The 18,299-nt window shown below is 48.5% G+C and overlaps 1 protein-coding gene across 2 annotated transcripts in view; it reads left to right on the top strand.

Moving 5' to 3' along the window:
• Positions 1–219: 219 nt before the first annotated feature.
• LOC133347252 (calpain-1 catalytic subunit-like) overlaps positions 220–18,299 on the top strand; it is a 68,707-nt gene continuing 50,627 nt past the window's right edge. For both annotated transcript variants that reach the window (XM_061559364.1, XM_061559365.1), the window contains exon 1: positions 220–2,522. In XM_061559364.1, coding sequence (XP_061415348.1) covers positions 2,238–2,522 — 285 coding nt within the window. In that variant the 5' untranslated portion in view covers positions 220–2,237. The remainder of the gene's footprint in view (positions 2,523–18,299) is intronic.

An 18,299-nucleotide genomic window follows, 5' to 3' on the forward strand; every position in this document is an offset into this window, starting at 1 on the left:
CCAGGCTACACCACACACTGCCCCAGGCTCCACCACACACTGCTCCAGGCTACACCACACACTGCTCCAGGCTACACCACACACTGCCCCAGGCTACACCACACACTGCTCCAGGCTACAACACACACTGCTCCAGGCTACACCACACACGGCTCTATATTTAGAACCTCGTCTGACTTGGCTGCCTTCCAGACTCTCACGCGGGAGCCTCCGCGAAGGGGGGACGAGGAGGAGGAAGAGGAGGAGGAGGCAGCGGTGCCACCCCTCCCGCCCTCCTTTGGATGAGAAGCGAGCGCGAGGGCTTCTCTTTATTGCCTCTCCCCCCCACCTCTCTCTCTCTTCCCAGTATTTATTTATTTCACTCGCAAGTGGCCGGAGCAGCGAACACCCCCCCCCCCCCCCCCCCCCCGTCTCTCAAGCGCTCGTCCCCCTCTCCAGCACCAGCACGGCGACACTCGGGGGAGCGCTGCAGGAGAAGCTGCTGCCGCTGCTGCTGCTGCTGCTACAACACCAACGGGGAGCCGAGAGCAGTCATTGTCTCCTGCACGGGCTGTTGCGACCACGACACGCAAACCTCACATAGGACAGAGGCTATGTATTCACGAGCACCCAATGCACGCGGCCATAGGTATGCTAACGCGTTGTTTTCATAGAGGCGCACCAGTTCAGAGAGACACATTGAGACAAACAGTCTATGCGTTCGGCTTGTACACGCACACCGATGCGCGCAGGTAGGGGCTATAAGGCGTGCAGTTCTCGGGGTTCTACACGATTCACACACACAGCATCAGCAGCAGCGGCAGGGAAATGAACAACACGGCACCAGTTGAGATGGTAGGATGCACGCACTCGGTCTAGATCACACCGGGCTACGCGCGCGGGTTACGGTGACGCTCAAGAGTGACTATTTGTGAATCCGTTGCCTACCCCGATGTAGGTAGACAGCTGAAGCGTACGCCAGTTGTGCGTGGGGGTTTCCCCCCCCCCCCCCCCCTTCGTCTTCTTCCATTCCTTGGGCGGCGATAGCGTTGACAGCACGGGCTGGCGTGTGGGCTATTGTTGTAAGCCGCCGAGGCTGGGTTGTTGATTATTGAATACCGCGGTCGAAGGCGACGACTCCGACTCCGTCACGTGGAGGGCAACCACAGCGCGCAAGAGGTCCGTGCCAACACCGTCAGAATGTGTGAACACAATCGTGGCGAGTTGGTGGCCAGATTAAGTCGTTTACCGAATTGCGGCGAGACTTTTTTTATATAATTTTTTTTTAAATCAGAGTCACAGACGTACGAACGTATACTTCATTGTGTTGTAACTCGATGACAGACCCGAAATTACATAGCGTCAGATGTATTCGTTGGCGATGCGTGCGTTGAGAAACCGCTCCGTTTGGAAATGCAACCTTGCAAGACCTGTTATACTTGCACGGTGCACTTGCACGTTAATTACATACGAATTTAAACACGCATTGTCATATAATAACAACAACATAGGGAGGTTACCGAGAAACACTCGGCAATCTGGGTGAACAGGCAGTCCGCGACAATGTATCGATAGCTGCATAATTCGTGCGATCGATAGGTCTGCAACTATTAACAACCACACATACATAGTAAGTCGTCAGGCAAATCGACTACGTACACAGGCATAGTATATGGATGCACATCAATTCTAGGACACGTACAATCTGGGATATACACACGTGCGCTAAACTACATACACATCAATCTCGGCAAAATACACCTTCCTGATGGTACCCATTCTATAAATAAATACACGAATCTATAGGTCGAGAGCTTATAGATACACACACACACCAAGAAATACACGTACACACTTTGACATACACAAAAATACACATTGAGGTCGATCATCTGCACCACGATCATACTCTCAAATTACGAAGACCCCTCCCCTATAACCTTAACAGACTCTTGGGGTAAGTGCAGCTCGCGAGACACACAACACCCATAGCCTGTAACAGACTGTTGGGACAAGTTATGTTGGCGAGCACCTATTAAGATCAGTCCGGCAATCAAAGAGGGTTGGGTGGTGGTGGCCAGTCTTCCATACACACACAAGACAAAGACACACACACACACAAACTCTCACGCACGTACCAACTAGTACTCGTACACAGCACACAGCGGGGGGGGGGGGGGGGCTACAAGGAGACACTGCGAGCCCCGTGGTATCAGCAACAGAATTCGGCGTAGGCGGCACCCAGATTGGAAGAGACGATGCCGTTCTTCTACATCGTGGACGACCTGCCCCAGTCGCCGTGCGCGCCCCGGCTGGAGCACTTCGTGGAGCAGCAGCACCACCGCCAGTACCGCGCCAGCGCCATCCGCAGCCGCGCCGAGCGCCTTCAGGAGCCCCCCGGGCGCGACCCGCGGCGATTCGCGGAGCTGCGCGCCGATTGCCTCCGCAGCGGCTCCCTCTACGTGGACCGCGACTTCCTCGCAGGGGACGCAGTGCTGGGGCCCTCGCTGTGCGGCCAGCGGTGCAGTTGGCGCAGGCCCACGGTCAGAGGTGGTGGGTGGTGGTGGTGGGTGGTGGGTGGTGGTGGTGGTGCGTGGGTGGTGGTGGTGCGTGGTGGGTGGTGGTGGTGGTGGTGGGTGGGTGCTGGTGGTGGGTGGGTGGTGGTGGGTGGTGGGTGGTGGTGGTTGGTGGTTGGTGGTGGTTGGTGGTTGGTGGTGGTTGGTGGTTGGTGGTTGGTGGTGGTTGGTGGTGGGTAGGTGCTGGTGGTGGTGGTGGGTGCTGGTGGTGGGTGCATAGGGTGTGTTACTTTATTGTGTGTTGGAAAAGAGCTTCAGATTCCTCCGGTATTAAATATTCAGATTCTGGAAATAAAACGTATAAAACGACGTTTCGGGCAATGGGCCTTCTTCAGATGTATGTGCAATGACGAATAGCCACCACACATGCATAGTTGATTAATGTTTTAATGAAAATGGGCCATTGCCCGAAACGACGTCTATTTTTATTTAGTTCTTTAAAGGCAATGTTATTGACGGATGTGAGTTTTTGTTTTTATTTGTGGTTGCGGACCACTGCCAATGCATTGCCACCGAATAATTTGAGTGTGCGTTAGGGTGAGGTGCCTTAGTTAGAGTTAGTGGGGAGCGGTGGCGCAGTGATCAGCGCACTGTGCTACAAACCTGGTAACCTGAGTTACATTCCTGCCAACATAGGTGACGAATATCTGAACCGGTCTTAGGCCTCCCCGAGATCGGTTCAACCTTGAATGAGCCCTGTACCTGATGGAGTGTGTAAACATCGGCATTGGGGATACAAAGGTGACCGACCGGGCGTGGTACTGGCCACCCACACCCTCGTGTGCTGTTCCGGCTTTAAAAGGTGCGCTCGCAACCAGCACTTCAAAAGTCTGTTGAAGGCTATACGGGGTTGATAGGTTACTCTGTGTGTCACTGTTAAAGCGTGTAGCCTACATTATGTTACCATGCCAATATCAGCGTTGTGTCAATGTGTGCAACATTTTGCGAGGATGCATATTATGCCATTGTGTCTATTTGACCTGGGTCAGTGTCAGTGTGTGGGTCAATGTGTGGGTCAATGTGTGTGTGTGGGGATCGGTAGTGTAGCGGTTAGCGTGCTACGCTAGGTACCTGGCAACCCGGGTTCGATTCCCGCTCACGACCAACACCAGTGACGATTGTCTGAACCGTTCTTGGGCCTCTACTAGGTCGACTCAGCCTCAAATGAGGACCTGATGCATAAAAAGTATCGAAAATGACTATTATTCCCCACAAACTTTGCTTTTGTAACCAGGACTTTATGTGAAGGAATGACACAAATGCACACCACGTTTTCTCATTGAAAATAGGTACATTTCAAAAGATCACTGTCCTGGTCACAGAAGCAAAGTTTGTGGGGAATAATAGCCATTTTCTGCACTTTTGAGGCATAACCAATTAGGAAATAACACTTACTACCAGGGACAAAATATTGTTTTTGTTACACAGTGAATTATTATTGCGCAATCGGTGCGAGTGTCCGTGCATCCATTGGCAGCATGTTGGCGTTATAGAGGTACGTGAACTTGGTGAGAACCCACTGAGATCAAAAGAGCTGCCTTGCTAAATATTATTTTGCATAAAAACACCGTGATGTTTTGTACACGATTATGCAGAGAGACAGAGAGAGTGAGCATTTTGTAAATTATAATTGTAAGGCACTCAGGAGTTTTCGATACCAATTGGGGATTTGTGGGCCACAGAAACAGAGAGAGATGGAGGAAACGAGACACTCAGATGCAGAGATATAAACAAAAGAAGCACCAGGTACAGACACTATCATTTGCATACGGTCAGAGAGAGAGACACACACACAACACACACACACAGGCAATGAGAGACATAGTCATAAACAAAGAGATATAGCTTGAGACAGACACTAATAGAAACGCAGAGAGAGAGAGACATAGCCTGAGAGAAAGAGAGAGACACCCAGATAAAACTTACACGTGGAATTCTGAAACAGCCCAAAGGAGATGGGGGGGGGGGGACTTGGAACAGGCACACTTGTAAAGATGAATCTGTTTGGAATTAAAAGAAGAAAATCCACAAAAAAGTGTATGTGTAAAAAAGTGAACGAACGTGAAATCTGTTTCGGACAAAAAATAACTTCCTTCTTTGCACCGCTAAATTTAAAGCGTACGACAATGCCTGATTTTATCGCCGGCATGTTTTGCGGTGCAGAGGAGAAATGAAAAGGCTGAGAGGAAATGGAATACGTTGATTTTATACGGCAACTTGTGTGTTTTTTTAGGAACTGCAATTATATTAGAAGTCATTGTGGCCCGCACAAAATTCCAGGATATTACATTTGTATTCCATTAGCGCCATTACATATGTTCCCCGTCTGTGTTTCTGCACTAAAGCTGCATTATTTATCTGCATGTTATTCCGAAATCAACATTTTATTTTGGTCTGCGCATTACGTAATATTTTTTTGCTAACCTTCGTGCTGCATATTTTCTATGCGGAGATGTAAGGGGCTTTATCTTTCAGAGACCACTGATTAAATAATGCATTGCATTTACAAGTAATAATGATGATCATGCAATTGTGTGTCCTTAACATTGCCACAGCTCGGTAGCTGGTGGTACGAGGCTGGGTTAAAGACAGCACTTAGGTGTAGAAATCAGTCTCTGTGTGAAGCAGAATTGGGAAAGCTGAGTGTCTGGCATTGCCACAATGGAACACAATCACCACCACCACCACTTATTATCGTCATTTTACATGTACAATTTTTGGCACAGGTGTCAATGCACAATTTAAACACACAGCTAAAGTCACACTCCCTTCGACATCGTGATGAATTTATTTGGAAAAAATCGTGAAATAAAAAACACTACATTTCAAAATGTATGGGGAAGTGGTACCGCAGTGGTTAGGGTATTGCACTGTGAACCCCAGCAACCTGAGTTTGATTCCCAACCACGGATAATATCAGTAGCGAGTGACGGCTGAATCGATTATGGGTCCTCTCCTTTACCAAACGGCGCTGACCAGCATGGCTAAGTGTGATCAAACAACCCCCAATGACAAACATGGTCTGGGCAAGCCATCATTCATCATTGTATTGACGGAGGGGGTGGTGCATTATTATTTTAAGATTTAAAAAATTCTAAATATCTCCCTGCCCCAATCTTTGGTAGTCCTGAGCCTGGAGTGTGGAGATTGCTTATTCCTTTGGCAGGGGGCCAGTGTCTGCATCGGCTAGACACAGGAAAACAATTGTTTACTTTTTGACTCACAGCAGCAGAGGAGAAAGGTTTAATATCAGATTGTCACGGTTGGCTACGTACGGTGCGAGTGAAGTTCAACATACACAGACGGTGGTCATTGCGGGTTTGTGAAGGGAGAGCCCAGCACTCGTACAGATAATGTTAGCTGTGGACGGCAATCGAACTCAGGTCGCCGGGTTCATCGCATAGTGTGCCAACCGCTGCACCACCACTCCATCCCTGACAGACATTTTTACTTCGTGGATATTTGAGATCCCATGGTACACCTGGATATGAATGTTATATTTCAGTATTGCTGCTACTTAATTCGTAGATACATCATTTGCACAACTGCTATATATATTTTTAAATCATCTCTAATTCTGTGCGGACAATGAAATCTCACCACACGTAGGGACTGTGAGGGTGATTTACATCTTAAAATTAAGCGAATGATCCATAAATGTGTCATCGACATTTAATTGTAATAACACAAAGCAGGCGGGGGGGGGGGGACGAAAATCGTTGTGGGAAAGAGCTCGGGGCAAAACTGGCGGTATCCAGCCGAGGCTCCAGGAGCTGACCTGGGTCTTTGCGCCCAGTTGCTGATGTTTACACGAGCTGTAAACACGAGCTGTAAACGATACACCGCTTAGAATCCTTGAGGAAATGTTCAACGCGCGGTTGTAGAGAACTGGGGGTTTTTTCCCCCTTATCCTATCGTCTATTCCCATAACGTCTCGTGGTCTATGGCTATCGTGGGGCAACCAACAGTGGTGCACGCACGCCGACGGTGACAGCAGCAGCATCAGCAGCAGCATCATGGGCAGCCGACTCCGCATATCTCGGTGCCGCTCCTGCGGACTGCCCAGTAGGAGCGGCACGGGGAACCCAGTGAGCGCAGCGCCATCGATCGGCCTCGGTGATGACATGTGGGTCAAGGCGCAGCGCAGACGCGCCGCCGCACTTGGCACGCCGGGCGCAGGGGGAGATTACCACCCCCACCCGCACCCCCACCGGCACCCCCACCGGCACCCCACCTCCACCCCACCGGCACCCCCACCCCACCCCCACCGGCACCCGCACCCCCACCTCCACCCCACCGGCACCCCACCCGCACCCCACCCTCACCCCACCTCCACCCCACCGGCACCCCCACCCCACCCCCACCAGCACCCCCACCGGCACCCCCACCGGCACCCCACCTCCACCCCACCGGCACCCCACCCCACCCCCACCGGCACCCGCACCCCCACCTCCACCCCACCGGCACCCCACCCGCACCCCACCCGCATCCCACCCGCACCCCACCCTCACCCCACCTCCACCCCACCGACACCCCCACCCCACCCCCATCCGTATCCCACCCCCACCCCACCCGCACCCCACCCGCACCCCACCGCCACCCCCACCCGCACCCCACCCGCATGTGGCGTTTGCACGGACGGTGAGATGTGCGCGGCTGCTCGGCGGCACGTGAGGATCTCCCCGTGTCCTCCCTCCTCCATTCCCCCCCTCCCTCCCCTCCCCTCTCCCCCTCCCTCCCCTCCCCTTACCCCCTCATTCCCCTCCCTCCCCTCTCCTCCTCTCTCCCCTCTCCCCTTCCCTCCCCTCTCCCTTCCCTCCCCTCTCCCTTCCTTCCTTCCCTTCCTTCCCTCCCTCCCATCCCCTTCCCCCCTCCCTCCCCTACCCCCCTCCCTCCCCTCCCCCCTCCCTCCCCTCCCCCCCTCCCCTCCCTCCCCTCCCTCCTCCCTCCCCTCCCTCCCCTTCCCCCCTCCCTCCCCTCACCCCTCCCTCCCCTTCCCTCCCCGACCTCCCCTTCCCTCCCTACCTCCCCTCCCCCCCCTCCCTCCCCTCACCCCCCCTCCCTCCCCTCACCCCTCCCTCCCCTCCCCCCTCCCATCCCCTCCCCCCCTCCCTCCCCTCACCCCTCCCCCCCTCCCTCCCCTCACCCCTCCCCCCCTCCCTCCCCTCACCCCTCCCTCCCCTCCCCCCTCCCATCCCCTCCCCCCCTCCCTCCCCTCACCCCTCCCTCCCCTTCCCCCCTCCCCCCTCCCTCCCCTCCCCCTCCCTCCCCTCCCCCCCTCCCTCCCCTCCCCCTCCCTCCCCTCTCCCCCTCCCTCCCCTCACCCCTCCCTCCCCTCCCTCCCTCCCTCCCTCCCCTCCCTCCCTCCGGTGCGCACGTGCGCACGCGCGCGACAACAACATCTCCCGCTCGCTCCGTTCGCGCGCCCTACCACGACCGAGCGCTCACATTTGTTCTGTTCGTGTTGTTGCATTTCACCGGGCAAGGCACCGCTGAGCAATATGTCGTAGTAGCTCTTGTGCCGAAGCGACCTGGCTCCAACAAATGATAGCTCAACGAAAGTGGCTGCCTTATCAGCATCATCATCATCGTCGTGGAAATGTGTAGCAGCAGCAAATACTCTAAATGCGTAACGTTGCTTCTAAACGTGGAGGGGGGGGGGGGAGCCGGAGGACCCGGAAAAAATCCACGCGACCACGGTGGGGGGGGGGAGAACATTCTAACTCCAAATATACAGCAGGCGTGTCAGGGTCTGGACCCGAAACCCCACGACCTCCTGTATACCAGGCGAGGTAGTTAACATCTCCTAGCCACCGTGGCGTCCAAACAACGCCCACGGCCGCAGCGCACCGCCCTTCCAACACCGAGCCAGCAGTAAAATCTGACGGCGCGTGCATCAGTGAGGTTTAGGACTCCACTCCCAGGAGAGAGAGGGAGAGGGGGAGGGAGCTGTTTGTTACGCCTTGAGTGAGAGGCGCAGTCGTTCGTGACTCAATGAATGCACGCGCATTCTTTTCCCCACCCTCTCAACGCGTCTGTTTTTTTGGGGGATTTTTTTGGTATCCTGCATTTTCCCGCATGCGATCTCGGTGACGGGTAACGCTGATTGTTTGTGACCAGGGAGTTATTATTATTTAACGTCTGCTGGGCCAGGTGGTGCTGTGATTTGAACGCTTGGCTCACAATCCCGGTCCTCCTAAGATTGACTTAGCCAATCATCACCTTGTGTGTGGGGGGGGGGTCTAAAAAATGAGCGTGGCTATGTGGTAAGGCAATGGTGGTGATTTATTTAGAATTAATGAGGAATTTACATTGTATTAGGCGAGGATAATGAACATAATTCAAACGCACAAAGTAAAATGTGAATAGTGTAAATAGCACACGTACAGTATAAATGTAAAAAAAAACACTTTGTTGTTATATAAAATGTAATACAAAATATATAATAATGTATACATGCTCTACATATATAGTACAGCGTAAACAAGTGTTTAGATGTTGTGAAATTCGAAGACACGTCAACCCGGCGCAGATAACATCCCCCTGCTTCCTAGAAGCAGGGTGATGTCAGGCAATGTCACGCGTGACCCCCCCTCCTCCTCCTGCCCCCCCCTCTCGTCTTCTCTATCCGATGTAAATGTGTTGCCATAAATCTACGCGCACAAAGGGCGGCGTGGCCACTTGTCGCTGCCTGTGGAGACGGCGCAGGCGAGAGAGGCGGCGGTGGTGGTGATGATGATGATGATTAAAGGCGCCGGCGGACATATCGCCGTGACGGGCAGCAGTCAAAGTCCACCGGTCCGGTTCGAGTGGGTGGCGACCTCGCCACGTCCGTGACACGGGTTGCGCCGTGTGTCCTTAGAGCTCTCGGCTGGCAGTCGGAAAACTATGCAGGGTTTCAAATCCCGCTCGGAGGGGAGGCGACGGATCCCACCCCCCTCCCCCCATTGAGGGGGTTTGTCGAGGATGAAAAACTTGCTGCCATCGAACGCGGCCTGAGGGCCAGCAACAAGATTATAATGATCGTATCCATGTCGTTTTAAGTAGAAAGATGCTTAACTTGGGACTTGCCTGCTGCTGTCCAAGCGCTAACCGGAGCTGCCTTCCGCCATCAGCTGCCGCTTTTTTATTGTTTCTGCAATTTCACGTGTTTTGAAATGTAAACACGAAAACACAATTCATGCTGAGCAATCGTGAGTGGACTATTGTACTGTGATAATACGATATCACTGGTAGCAGCCTCTTGGTTTTCTCACGACAATAACGCCTCGTAACATTTCTAACCAAATGTTTCCACGGACCACGTGACGCTATGATGTAATGTTGTTGATGGTATTCTAGGAATGCTCCCTGTTTATATGCACGGGGAATGCTGTTCAGCTGTTCAGTTTAACGCAACAAAAAGAACAATGCTCGTTTCATGCAGGCGTTTAAGGTGCTCGTGCTGCGGAAAGGAATATTGCTCTGTCAGTCTGTTGTCTTAAATCCGACATCAATGACACGCTCAAGGTGACGGAGAGAAAGAGCAGTAGTCATTCTGTGTCTTTATTTACACAGGTACGAAGCCAGAGGTCATTCTTGGTGGGGTTTTTTTGCAAAGGAGAGCTGGCTAATACAGTAGTATTTCTGCACGAGACAAATGGCGTGTGTGTGTGTAGAGAGTGAGGTTCACCATTATTACAGAAATGCTGTAGTTTTATGGCACATTTTTTCATAGGTGGCAGTCATTTTTTTATTTGAGATGTGGAAGATGACATCGGCACTCAGTAGCCCGTTCTGGACAATCATAAAACAAGAGGGTCGTGTATGTTTACAGCACGGCCATTTGATTTTGTAATTCTTCAAACTTTACGATGCATTTTCTGCTACCATGCACCACAAAGAACAATGGGCAAGACAAAATCCCTCTGCTGATTTCATCCCAGCCGCCGTTTGGTGATCCCAAAGGTTCTGCGGGTGAAAGGGGCCTTTCTCGAGGGGGCGTTGATCGCAATTCTTCAATAGTAGAATTGTCGATTGGTGGGAACGCCCTACATTTTTAATGAAAATGCATTGCTTTTGTCAAAATGTTTGTCAAGATGAGAAAGAGTCCCATAGAGAACGCAACAACAACAACAACAAAATCTACATTTGTTCTTGTTTATGTTTGAAAATGCACGACCATTTTTTGTTAAAGATTTTTTTCTGGTCGTCCAATCACATTTCATGACATTTCTGCCCAATTTTAGATCAAACTCGATAGGCCAGTTCAACAAAAGATCGCCGATTTATGCCCATTTAAAACCTTTTTGGTTAATGTGAATCAATGAGGGTATTTTCTGAATCCCCAATGCTGTCGTGCACATAAAGCACGAAGGCCGTAAAGGAGATCCGATTGAATGACCAACATGTTTCGCGTCGAGCGGGCGGAGTGCTCAATTCCATTTGGTGGGCAACAAATTGTACGTTGGTGGTCAATTTCAGCTCATAATCCCTTTCGTGAGTTAATACTTTTTAAATCCTTTATATTAAGTTCGCGTGCTTGCTTGCTTGCTTAGGACCGTGCAAATCTTTCGGTCGTTTTTTAACCCACTTCCCGTGATCCAATCGAGCTGACATTTTCCACACACACTCGTTGTGCCAGACAATTATTGTTCGTGAAAAAAAATTCCCAAAATTTTACACTTTTTAGGCAAAAAAAATGTATTTTACATATATTCAAATAGAACGCATTCATTGCTTTGGCTGAACATCACAGTGCAAGAGCCCAGAGCGTAACCCCTCCACAGGCCGTGGCGGAGTAGCGCAGTTAGTAGCGCCCTCGCTTCCCATGCCAAAGGTCGCGGGATCGATCCCCGCGTCCTCCACAGGCGAATATATTTTTAAATCCTTTATATTAAGTTCGCTTGCTTGCTTAGGACCGTGCAAATCTTTCGCTCGTTTTTTAACCCACTTCCCGTGATCCAATCGAGCTGACATTTTCCACACAGACTCGTTGTCTGTGACAATTAATTTTCGTGAAAAAAAAAATTGAAAATGTTACACTGTTTAGGGAAAACAAATTAAATATTTAATTACCAATTGCTTAATGGTGGCAGACAATCATCTGACCCATAGGTGGCAGCCATCTCAAGCCAGAGGACGAGAGGACTCTAGCCGCCACGCATGTAAAGGATTTATAGTGAAAAACTTTGTTTTTACGGGTTTACTTGTTAAATCCTTTATATTAAGTTCGCTTGCTTGCTTAGGACCGTGCAAATCTTTCGCTCGTTTTTTAACCCACTTCCCGTGATCCAATGGAGCTGACATTTTCCACACAGACTCGTTGTGTGTGACAATTAATTTTCGTGAAATTTTTTTTCCAAAATTTTACACTGTTTAGGGAAAACTAATTAAATATTTAATTACCAATTGCTTAATACTGACAGACAATCATCTGACCCATAGATTGCAGCCATCTCAAGCCAGATGACGAGAGAACTCTAGCCGCCACGCATATAAAGGATTTAGAGTGAAAAACTTTGTTTTTACGGGTTTACTTGTTTAAATCCTTTATATTAAGTTCGCGTGCTTGCTTGCTTGCTTTGGACCGTGCAAATCTTTCGGTCGTTTTTTAACCCACTTCCCGTGATCCAATCGAGCTGACATTTTCCACACAGACTCGTTGTGCCAGACAATTATTGTTCGTGAAAAAAATTTCCCAAAATTTTACACTTTTTAGGCAAATAAAATTGTTTTACATATATTCAAATAGAACACATTCATGGTTTTCGCTGAACGTCAGAGTGTAAGAGCCCAGAGCGTAACCCCTCCACAGGCCGTGGCGGAGTAGCGCAGTTGGTAGCGCCCTCGCTTCCCATGCCAAAGGTCGCGGGATCGATCCCCGCGTCCTCCACAGGCGAATATATTTTTAAATCCTTTATATTAAGTTCGCTTGCTTGCTTAGGACCGTGCAAATCTTTCGCTCGTTTTTTAACCCACTTCCCGTGATCCAATCGAGCTGAAATTTTCCACACAGACTCGTTGTGTGTGACAATTAATTTTTGTGAAATTTTTTTCTCCAAAATTTTACACTGTTTAGGGAAAACAAATTAAATATTTAATTACCAATTGCTTAATACTGGCAGACAATCATCTGACCCATAGATTGCAGCCATCTCAAGCCAGAGGACGAGATGACTCTAGCCGCCACGCATATAAAAGATTTAGAGTGAAAAACTTTGTTTTTACGGGTTCACGTGTTTGATATCACTTCATTGGGAAAGCCACAGCGATTGTCCCTTTTTTTTCAGACCAGTCCTTACGATAGGAATTACGGAAATTTCCACCACAGGCTCAGGATCATTAAAACAAGATGAGCGCTGTCCCTGCGCTTTCGTTGAGCAGGCAGATACTTTGATTTTTGTTCGACATTAACCCTTGTTTCTTATCACCAAACATCACCCGACCTAATCAGATCTTGGACCCTAAAGCAGGTGTGAGCCGAGAGAGCATTTGGATGCTGCGTCACCAACCTTTGCACAGACAGGTTCTTCTACAACACGGGGCTGAACGATTGGCAGCGGGGGGCATTGGAGCAACATGCACTGTTGTACTGTATTTCTATGCTCCCGTGTGTTCTGCTCCCTGCCTTCACCAACCTGCGCTGAGTAGCGTGGCGAAGCTTTGTAAAATATTCCCCACTACCCGCCCAAAGTGGGGAGGCCTCCATCAATAATGAGAAGGCCTTCGTTATTTTTTACTGTTATCAGCCTTTATTGTATTTCGATTGGATTTTATCGATAAATGTGAGTGCCAGTTTTGTCTATGTTCGGCACTTTGAGATATTTCGATATGAAAGGAGCTTGACAAAACAAAAACAGATTTATTATCCAGATTGACAAATCACTGTACGCATACACGTACATTAACCCCTGTGACATCCAGATATCTTACCATTGCCGACACTGCCCATATTTCCCCTTCCCTGCAGGCCATCTCGTGCTTGCGCGGCACAAGTGGGGTTAACAGTGCTCATGTCACGGTAGTGAGTCAGAACCTGCCGAGATTCTGGGCTGAAAAAAATAAACCTCAGGATTCCACTCGTCGTAAAAAGAAGGGTTTTCCTGTTCAGCGACTTTAAAATGCAACGGAGTGCTTGTACTAAAAGCTCTTTCCTAATTTGTATTTTCCCTTGATCTGGCTGCACCCAGCCCTCGGGATGCAAGCCGTGGTGCTGGAAGCATAATCCCTTGTCGATGAGTACCGACCAGCTGCGTAGACACGAGGAGAGCCCAGCCGTGGCCAATATCTTGAGCTGTGTTCTGCCAGGATGTGTCAATCAGTGGCTTCCAGTGATGGAGGAGAGCCTCACGCTCGGGCAGGAGTGGCTGCTAATAGCGCAGTTGGCAGTTAACCAGGGACACGCAATTAAAACTACACTTCATGAAAGGCCAATAATTTTTGCTTTTCAATCCTGAAATACAAAAAAAGGACAAAATCCCCAGTTTACCTTTACAGACATGAGGGTAAGTGCTATTAGTGAGACAAGCTTAATGCCCGCAATGGCATTCAAGAGGGTGTTGTGGCAAGCACAAACCCAACCATCTATTTTCTACAGAGTATTGATTTTGGGGGTAGAATAGTGGGTGCATTGGTGAGCACTGAGCAAATTGAGTTTGATTCCCAGTCAAAGGCCATCATCGGTGGCAAGTGATGTCTGACCCATGTCGGGCCCCTCCTCTTCACCAATCCCGACTGACCAGCGTGGTGAAGTATGGTCAAACAACCCCTATGACCAGCATGGCAGGGGGAGGCTTACAACCAGCAGTAAGACGGACAAAGGTTCTGAAAAATTGTATTATAATTAGTTAGAATCGATATTTACACACCGTACTGGTTGCTCTCTTGTGGTTGAGTCAACCAGGCACCACGTCCACTCTGATTTCATATATAAAACCCAAATCATCTAGATCGCAGCTTATAGAGCTAACCACTCCACATTTGCTTTCCATGCATGCTCACAATGAATGACGACGATTGTGTGTAGCCATAAAAACTCCTGCGGCAAGGGCATGCACGTGCGGGAATACACAAAGACAAAGAACCCCCATATAGCCTTCAACAGACTGTAGGAGCAAGTGCTGTTAGCGAGCACCTATGATGGCCGGAACGGCACACGAGGGGGTGGGTGGCCAGCACCACGCCCGAAAGCCTTTGTCTCCCTAGTGGCGATGTTGACACACCGCACCACGTACTCATTTGAGGCTGAGTCGACCTAGGGGAGGCCTAGGACCGGTTTAGATAATCGTCACTGGTGTTGCCCATGCGCACACACACGCGCACGTGGACGCGCACGTGCACACGCACGCGCACACGCACGTGGGCACATTTTACGAGGTGAGGAGTGCGCATCTCAATGAGCAGCGCTGAGTAAAGGCTGGAAATTTCACATTGCTATGGTGGGAAGCCAGTCTTTTATACGACGACGACTGCTTAATTAAAGATTGTCCGATGTGTTGAATATATTTGCCAGGAAGTTGAAATGTGTGCATCTCTTTGTCGCCTTGCTCGCAATCCAAATTGCATTTTAGGAATTCTTGTAGTTGCCAAAATTGCTGTGATGGTGAACATTTTATTACTTATTTAAATCTTTTATATTAAGTTCGCTTACTTGCTTGCTTACGACCGTGCAAATCTTTCGGTCGGTTTTAAACCCACTTCCCGTGATCCAATCGAGCTGACATTTTCCACACAGACTCGTTGTGACAGACAATTAATGTTCGTGAAATTTTTTTTTAAAATGTAACACTTTTTAGGCAAAAATTTTCTATTTTACATTTATTCAAATAGAACTCATTCATGGCTTTGGCTGAACGTCACAGTATAGGAGCCCAGAGCGTAACCCCTCCACAGGCTGTGGCGGAGTAGCGCAGTTGGTAGCGCCCTCGCTTCCCATGCCAAAGGTCGCGGGATCGATCCCCGCGTCCTCCACAGGCGAATATATTTTAAATTCTTTATATTAAGTTCGCTTGCTTGCTTAGGACCGTGCAAATCTTTCGCTCGTTTTTTAACCCACTTCCCGTGATCCAATCGAGCTGACATTTTCCAAACAGACTCGTTGTGTGTGACAATTAATTTTCGTTAATTTTTTTTTCCAAAATTTTACACTGTTTAGGGAAAACAAATTAAATATTTAATTACCAATTGCTTAATACTGGCAGACAATCATCTGACCCATAGATTGCAGCCATCTCAAGCCAGAGGACGAGAGGACTCTAGCCGCCACGCATATAAAGGATTTAGAGTGAAAAACTTTGTTTTTACGGGTTTACTTGTTTAAATCCTTTATATTAAGTTCGCGTGCTTGCTTGCTTGCGTGCTTGCGTGCTTGCTTGCTTGCTTACGACCGTACAAATCTTTCGGTCGTTTTTTAACCCACTTCCCGTGATCCAATCGAGCTGACATTTTCCACACAGACTCGTTGTGGTTGACAAAACATTTTTGTGAAAATTTTTTCCCAAAATTTTACACTTTTTAGGACAAAAATATTATATTTAATTACCAATTGCTCAATTCTGGCATGCAATCATCTGACCCATAGGTGGCAGCCATCCCAAGCCAGAGGACGAGATGACTCTAGCCGCCACGCATATAAAGGATTTAGGGAAAATGTCAAAACTGGGTGGTTTTTAACTTTTGCCGACAAAACTGGATCCCAAATGTCAAAACTGGGTGCACCCTGGGTGGCCAAAAACTTGAGTTTTGGACACTCAGGGTGCACCCAGTTTTGACATTTGTCAAATACACTTGATGATTGTATACTAGCACAGTGTGCCAGCACCCCATTCATCCAAACACTTTGTATTTGTATACTGGCACACTGTGCCAGTATACATATGGCAAGTAAGTGTTACTGTAGTAGCGAGCTGGCACACTGTGCCAGTATACAAACGGCAAGTAAGCGAGCTGGCACACTGTGCCAGTATACAAATGGCAAGTTAGGGTATGTTCGCGAGCTGTAAGTGTTACTGTAGTTGCAAGCTGGCACACTGTGCCAGTATACATATGGCAAGTAAGTGTTACTGTAGTAGCGAGCTGGCACACTGTGCCAGTATACAAACGGCAAGTAAGCGAGCTGGCACACTGTGCCAGTATACAAACGGCAAGTAAGCGAGCTGGCACACTGTGCCAGTATACAAATGGCAAGTACGTGTATGTTCGCGAGCTGAAAGTGTTACTGTAGTTGCAAGCTGGCACACTGTGCCAGTATGCAAACGGGAAGTTGTGGTGCAAGGTATGGAACATGAGCCACGAGAAACATCATTTGGAACGCTCTAAATCTGTGGCGACATATGGATGAATAACGCAAGGACCTAAACGTGTACAAAATGATACATTAAATCGTACACCTTCTTCACCCAGTTTTGACATTTGTCCACATTGAACATCACCCAGTTTTGTCATATCAAAAAGCACCACCCTGTTTTGCCTGTCGTTTTCCAAGACCACCCAGTTTTGACATTTGGGATCCAGTTTTGTCGGCAAAAGTTAAAAACCACCCAGTTTTGACATTTTCCCAAGGATTTATAGTGAAAAACTTTGTTTTTACGGGTTAATTTTATTTCGCCTCCTGACATCGCAATATCTTTCCATGGCCTTGCCACTCCGGTTCAGATGAAGTAAAAGACAGACGCATTAAGCCAAGAAATGGGCTATTTAAAGCTTTTGTCTAATTGGGTCACTAATGGCGTGTGGTGTCCCCTGCTTTTTAAGCAGTTTAACTGTTGCCTGGTAAGAGTGCTCGGCATAATGCCTTGAGATGTTGTTGTAAGTAACATCGAACTCTCCCTGCAGCCATTCGGTCTTCACGAGGAATTTGAAATTCACATTTGCATGCTATTACAGCACTGACGAATGGAAACTGCCTTCATTTGGGAAGATTGCTCAGTAAGCAATAAACATATTAAGAGATACTTTTCAAATGCATTATACATTCCTGCATTCGTATTGTTTGTGCAATGCAATTGGCAAAAAAAACCCAGCCCTTTGAGTTTTGACCTGAAAAAAATCGCTGCAAATTCTCCTGCAGATTAATGAAGACGTTCAATTTTTTCACATCCTGGCATTCCTCAAGTGCAGCATCAATTAAATGGTGCTCGGGAGCATTGTGCTTGTTTCGAATTTTAATGGCCCACATTGCGCTCATGAGTCAGGTGCGAATGCCAGCAGATGGTGGATTGTAAAGCTTTTGGCGCGTTGTACCCTTGCTGGGCATTGCAGCCGCCGCCTCTTATTTCATTTCTCACATTGCAAATAAATACATCCACCGCGGGCAGAAATGATATGTGGTGGATGTCCCCCTCTAGCTACAGTTTATGCTGGCAGTGATTGTGTAAAGCATTCTGCAATGCTGTTTAAGCAGTACAAAATTGAAGTACTAAAAATAAATGTTTTACATTGTTTAATATTTACTAGAAAAAAAACGGATTGAACCCCAAATATGTCGTGGTATAATTTAAATGTATACGAATAAATTTCGATTTAAAGCTTTCGTGAATAATTATCGTTCCTCACCGAGAGAAACCTCAGCTCATGACTTATTTTGAGCAGGGTTTTGCTTTATTATTGATTACTTTGCTTGTGTCAGGAAATCGGCAAAGCAAAGCAATTGAATATACCCTATGCATAATTGGGGATTACCATCAAAAATCCATACAGGTCGTTCAACAATCTACTTAATTTGCTGAGACCTGCAGGCCACCACGGGTGATTATATCAATACAC

This window comes from Lethenteron reissneri, chromosome 25 (genome assembly GCF_015708825.2).
Source record: "Lethenteron reissneri isolate LAM-NWPU_2019-01 chromosome 25, ASM1570882v1, whole genome shotgun sequence".
NCBI lineage: Eukaryota > Metazoa > Chordata > Hyperoartia > Petromyzontiformes > Petromyzontidae > Lethenteron > Lethenteron reissneri.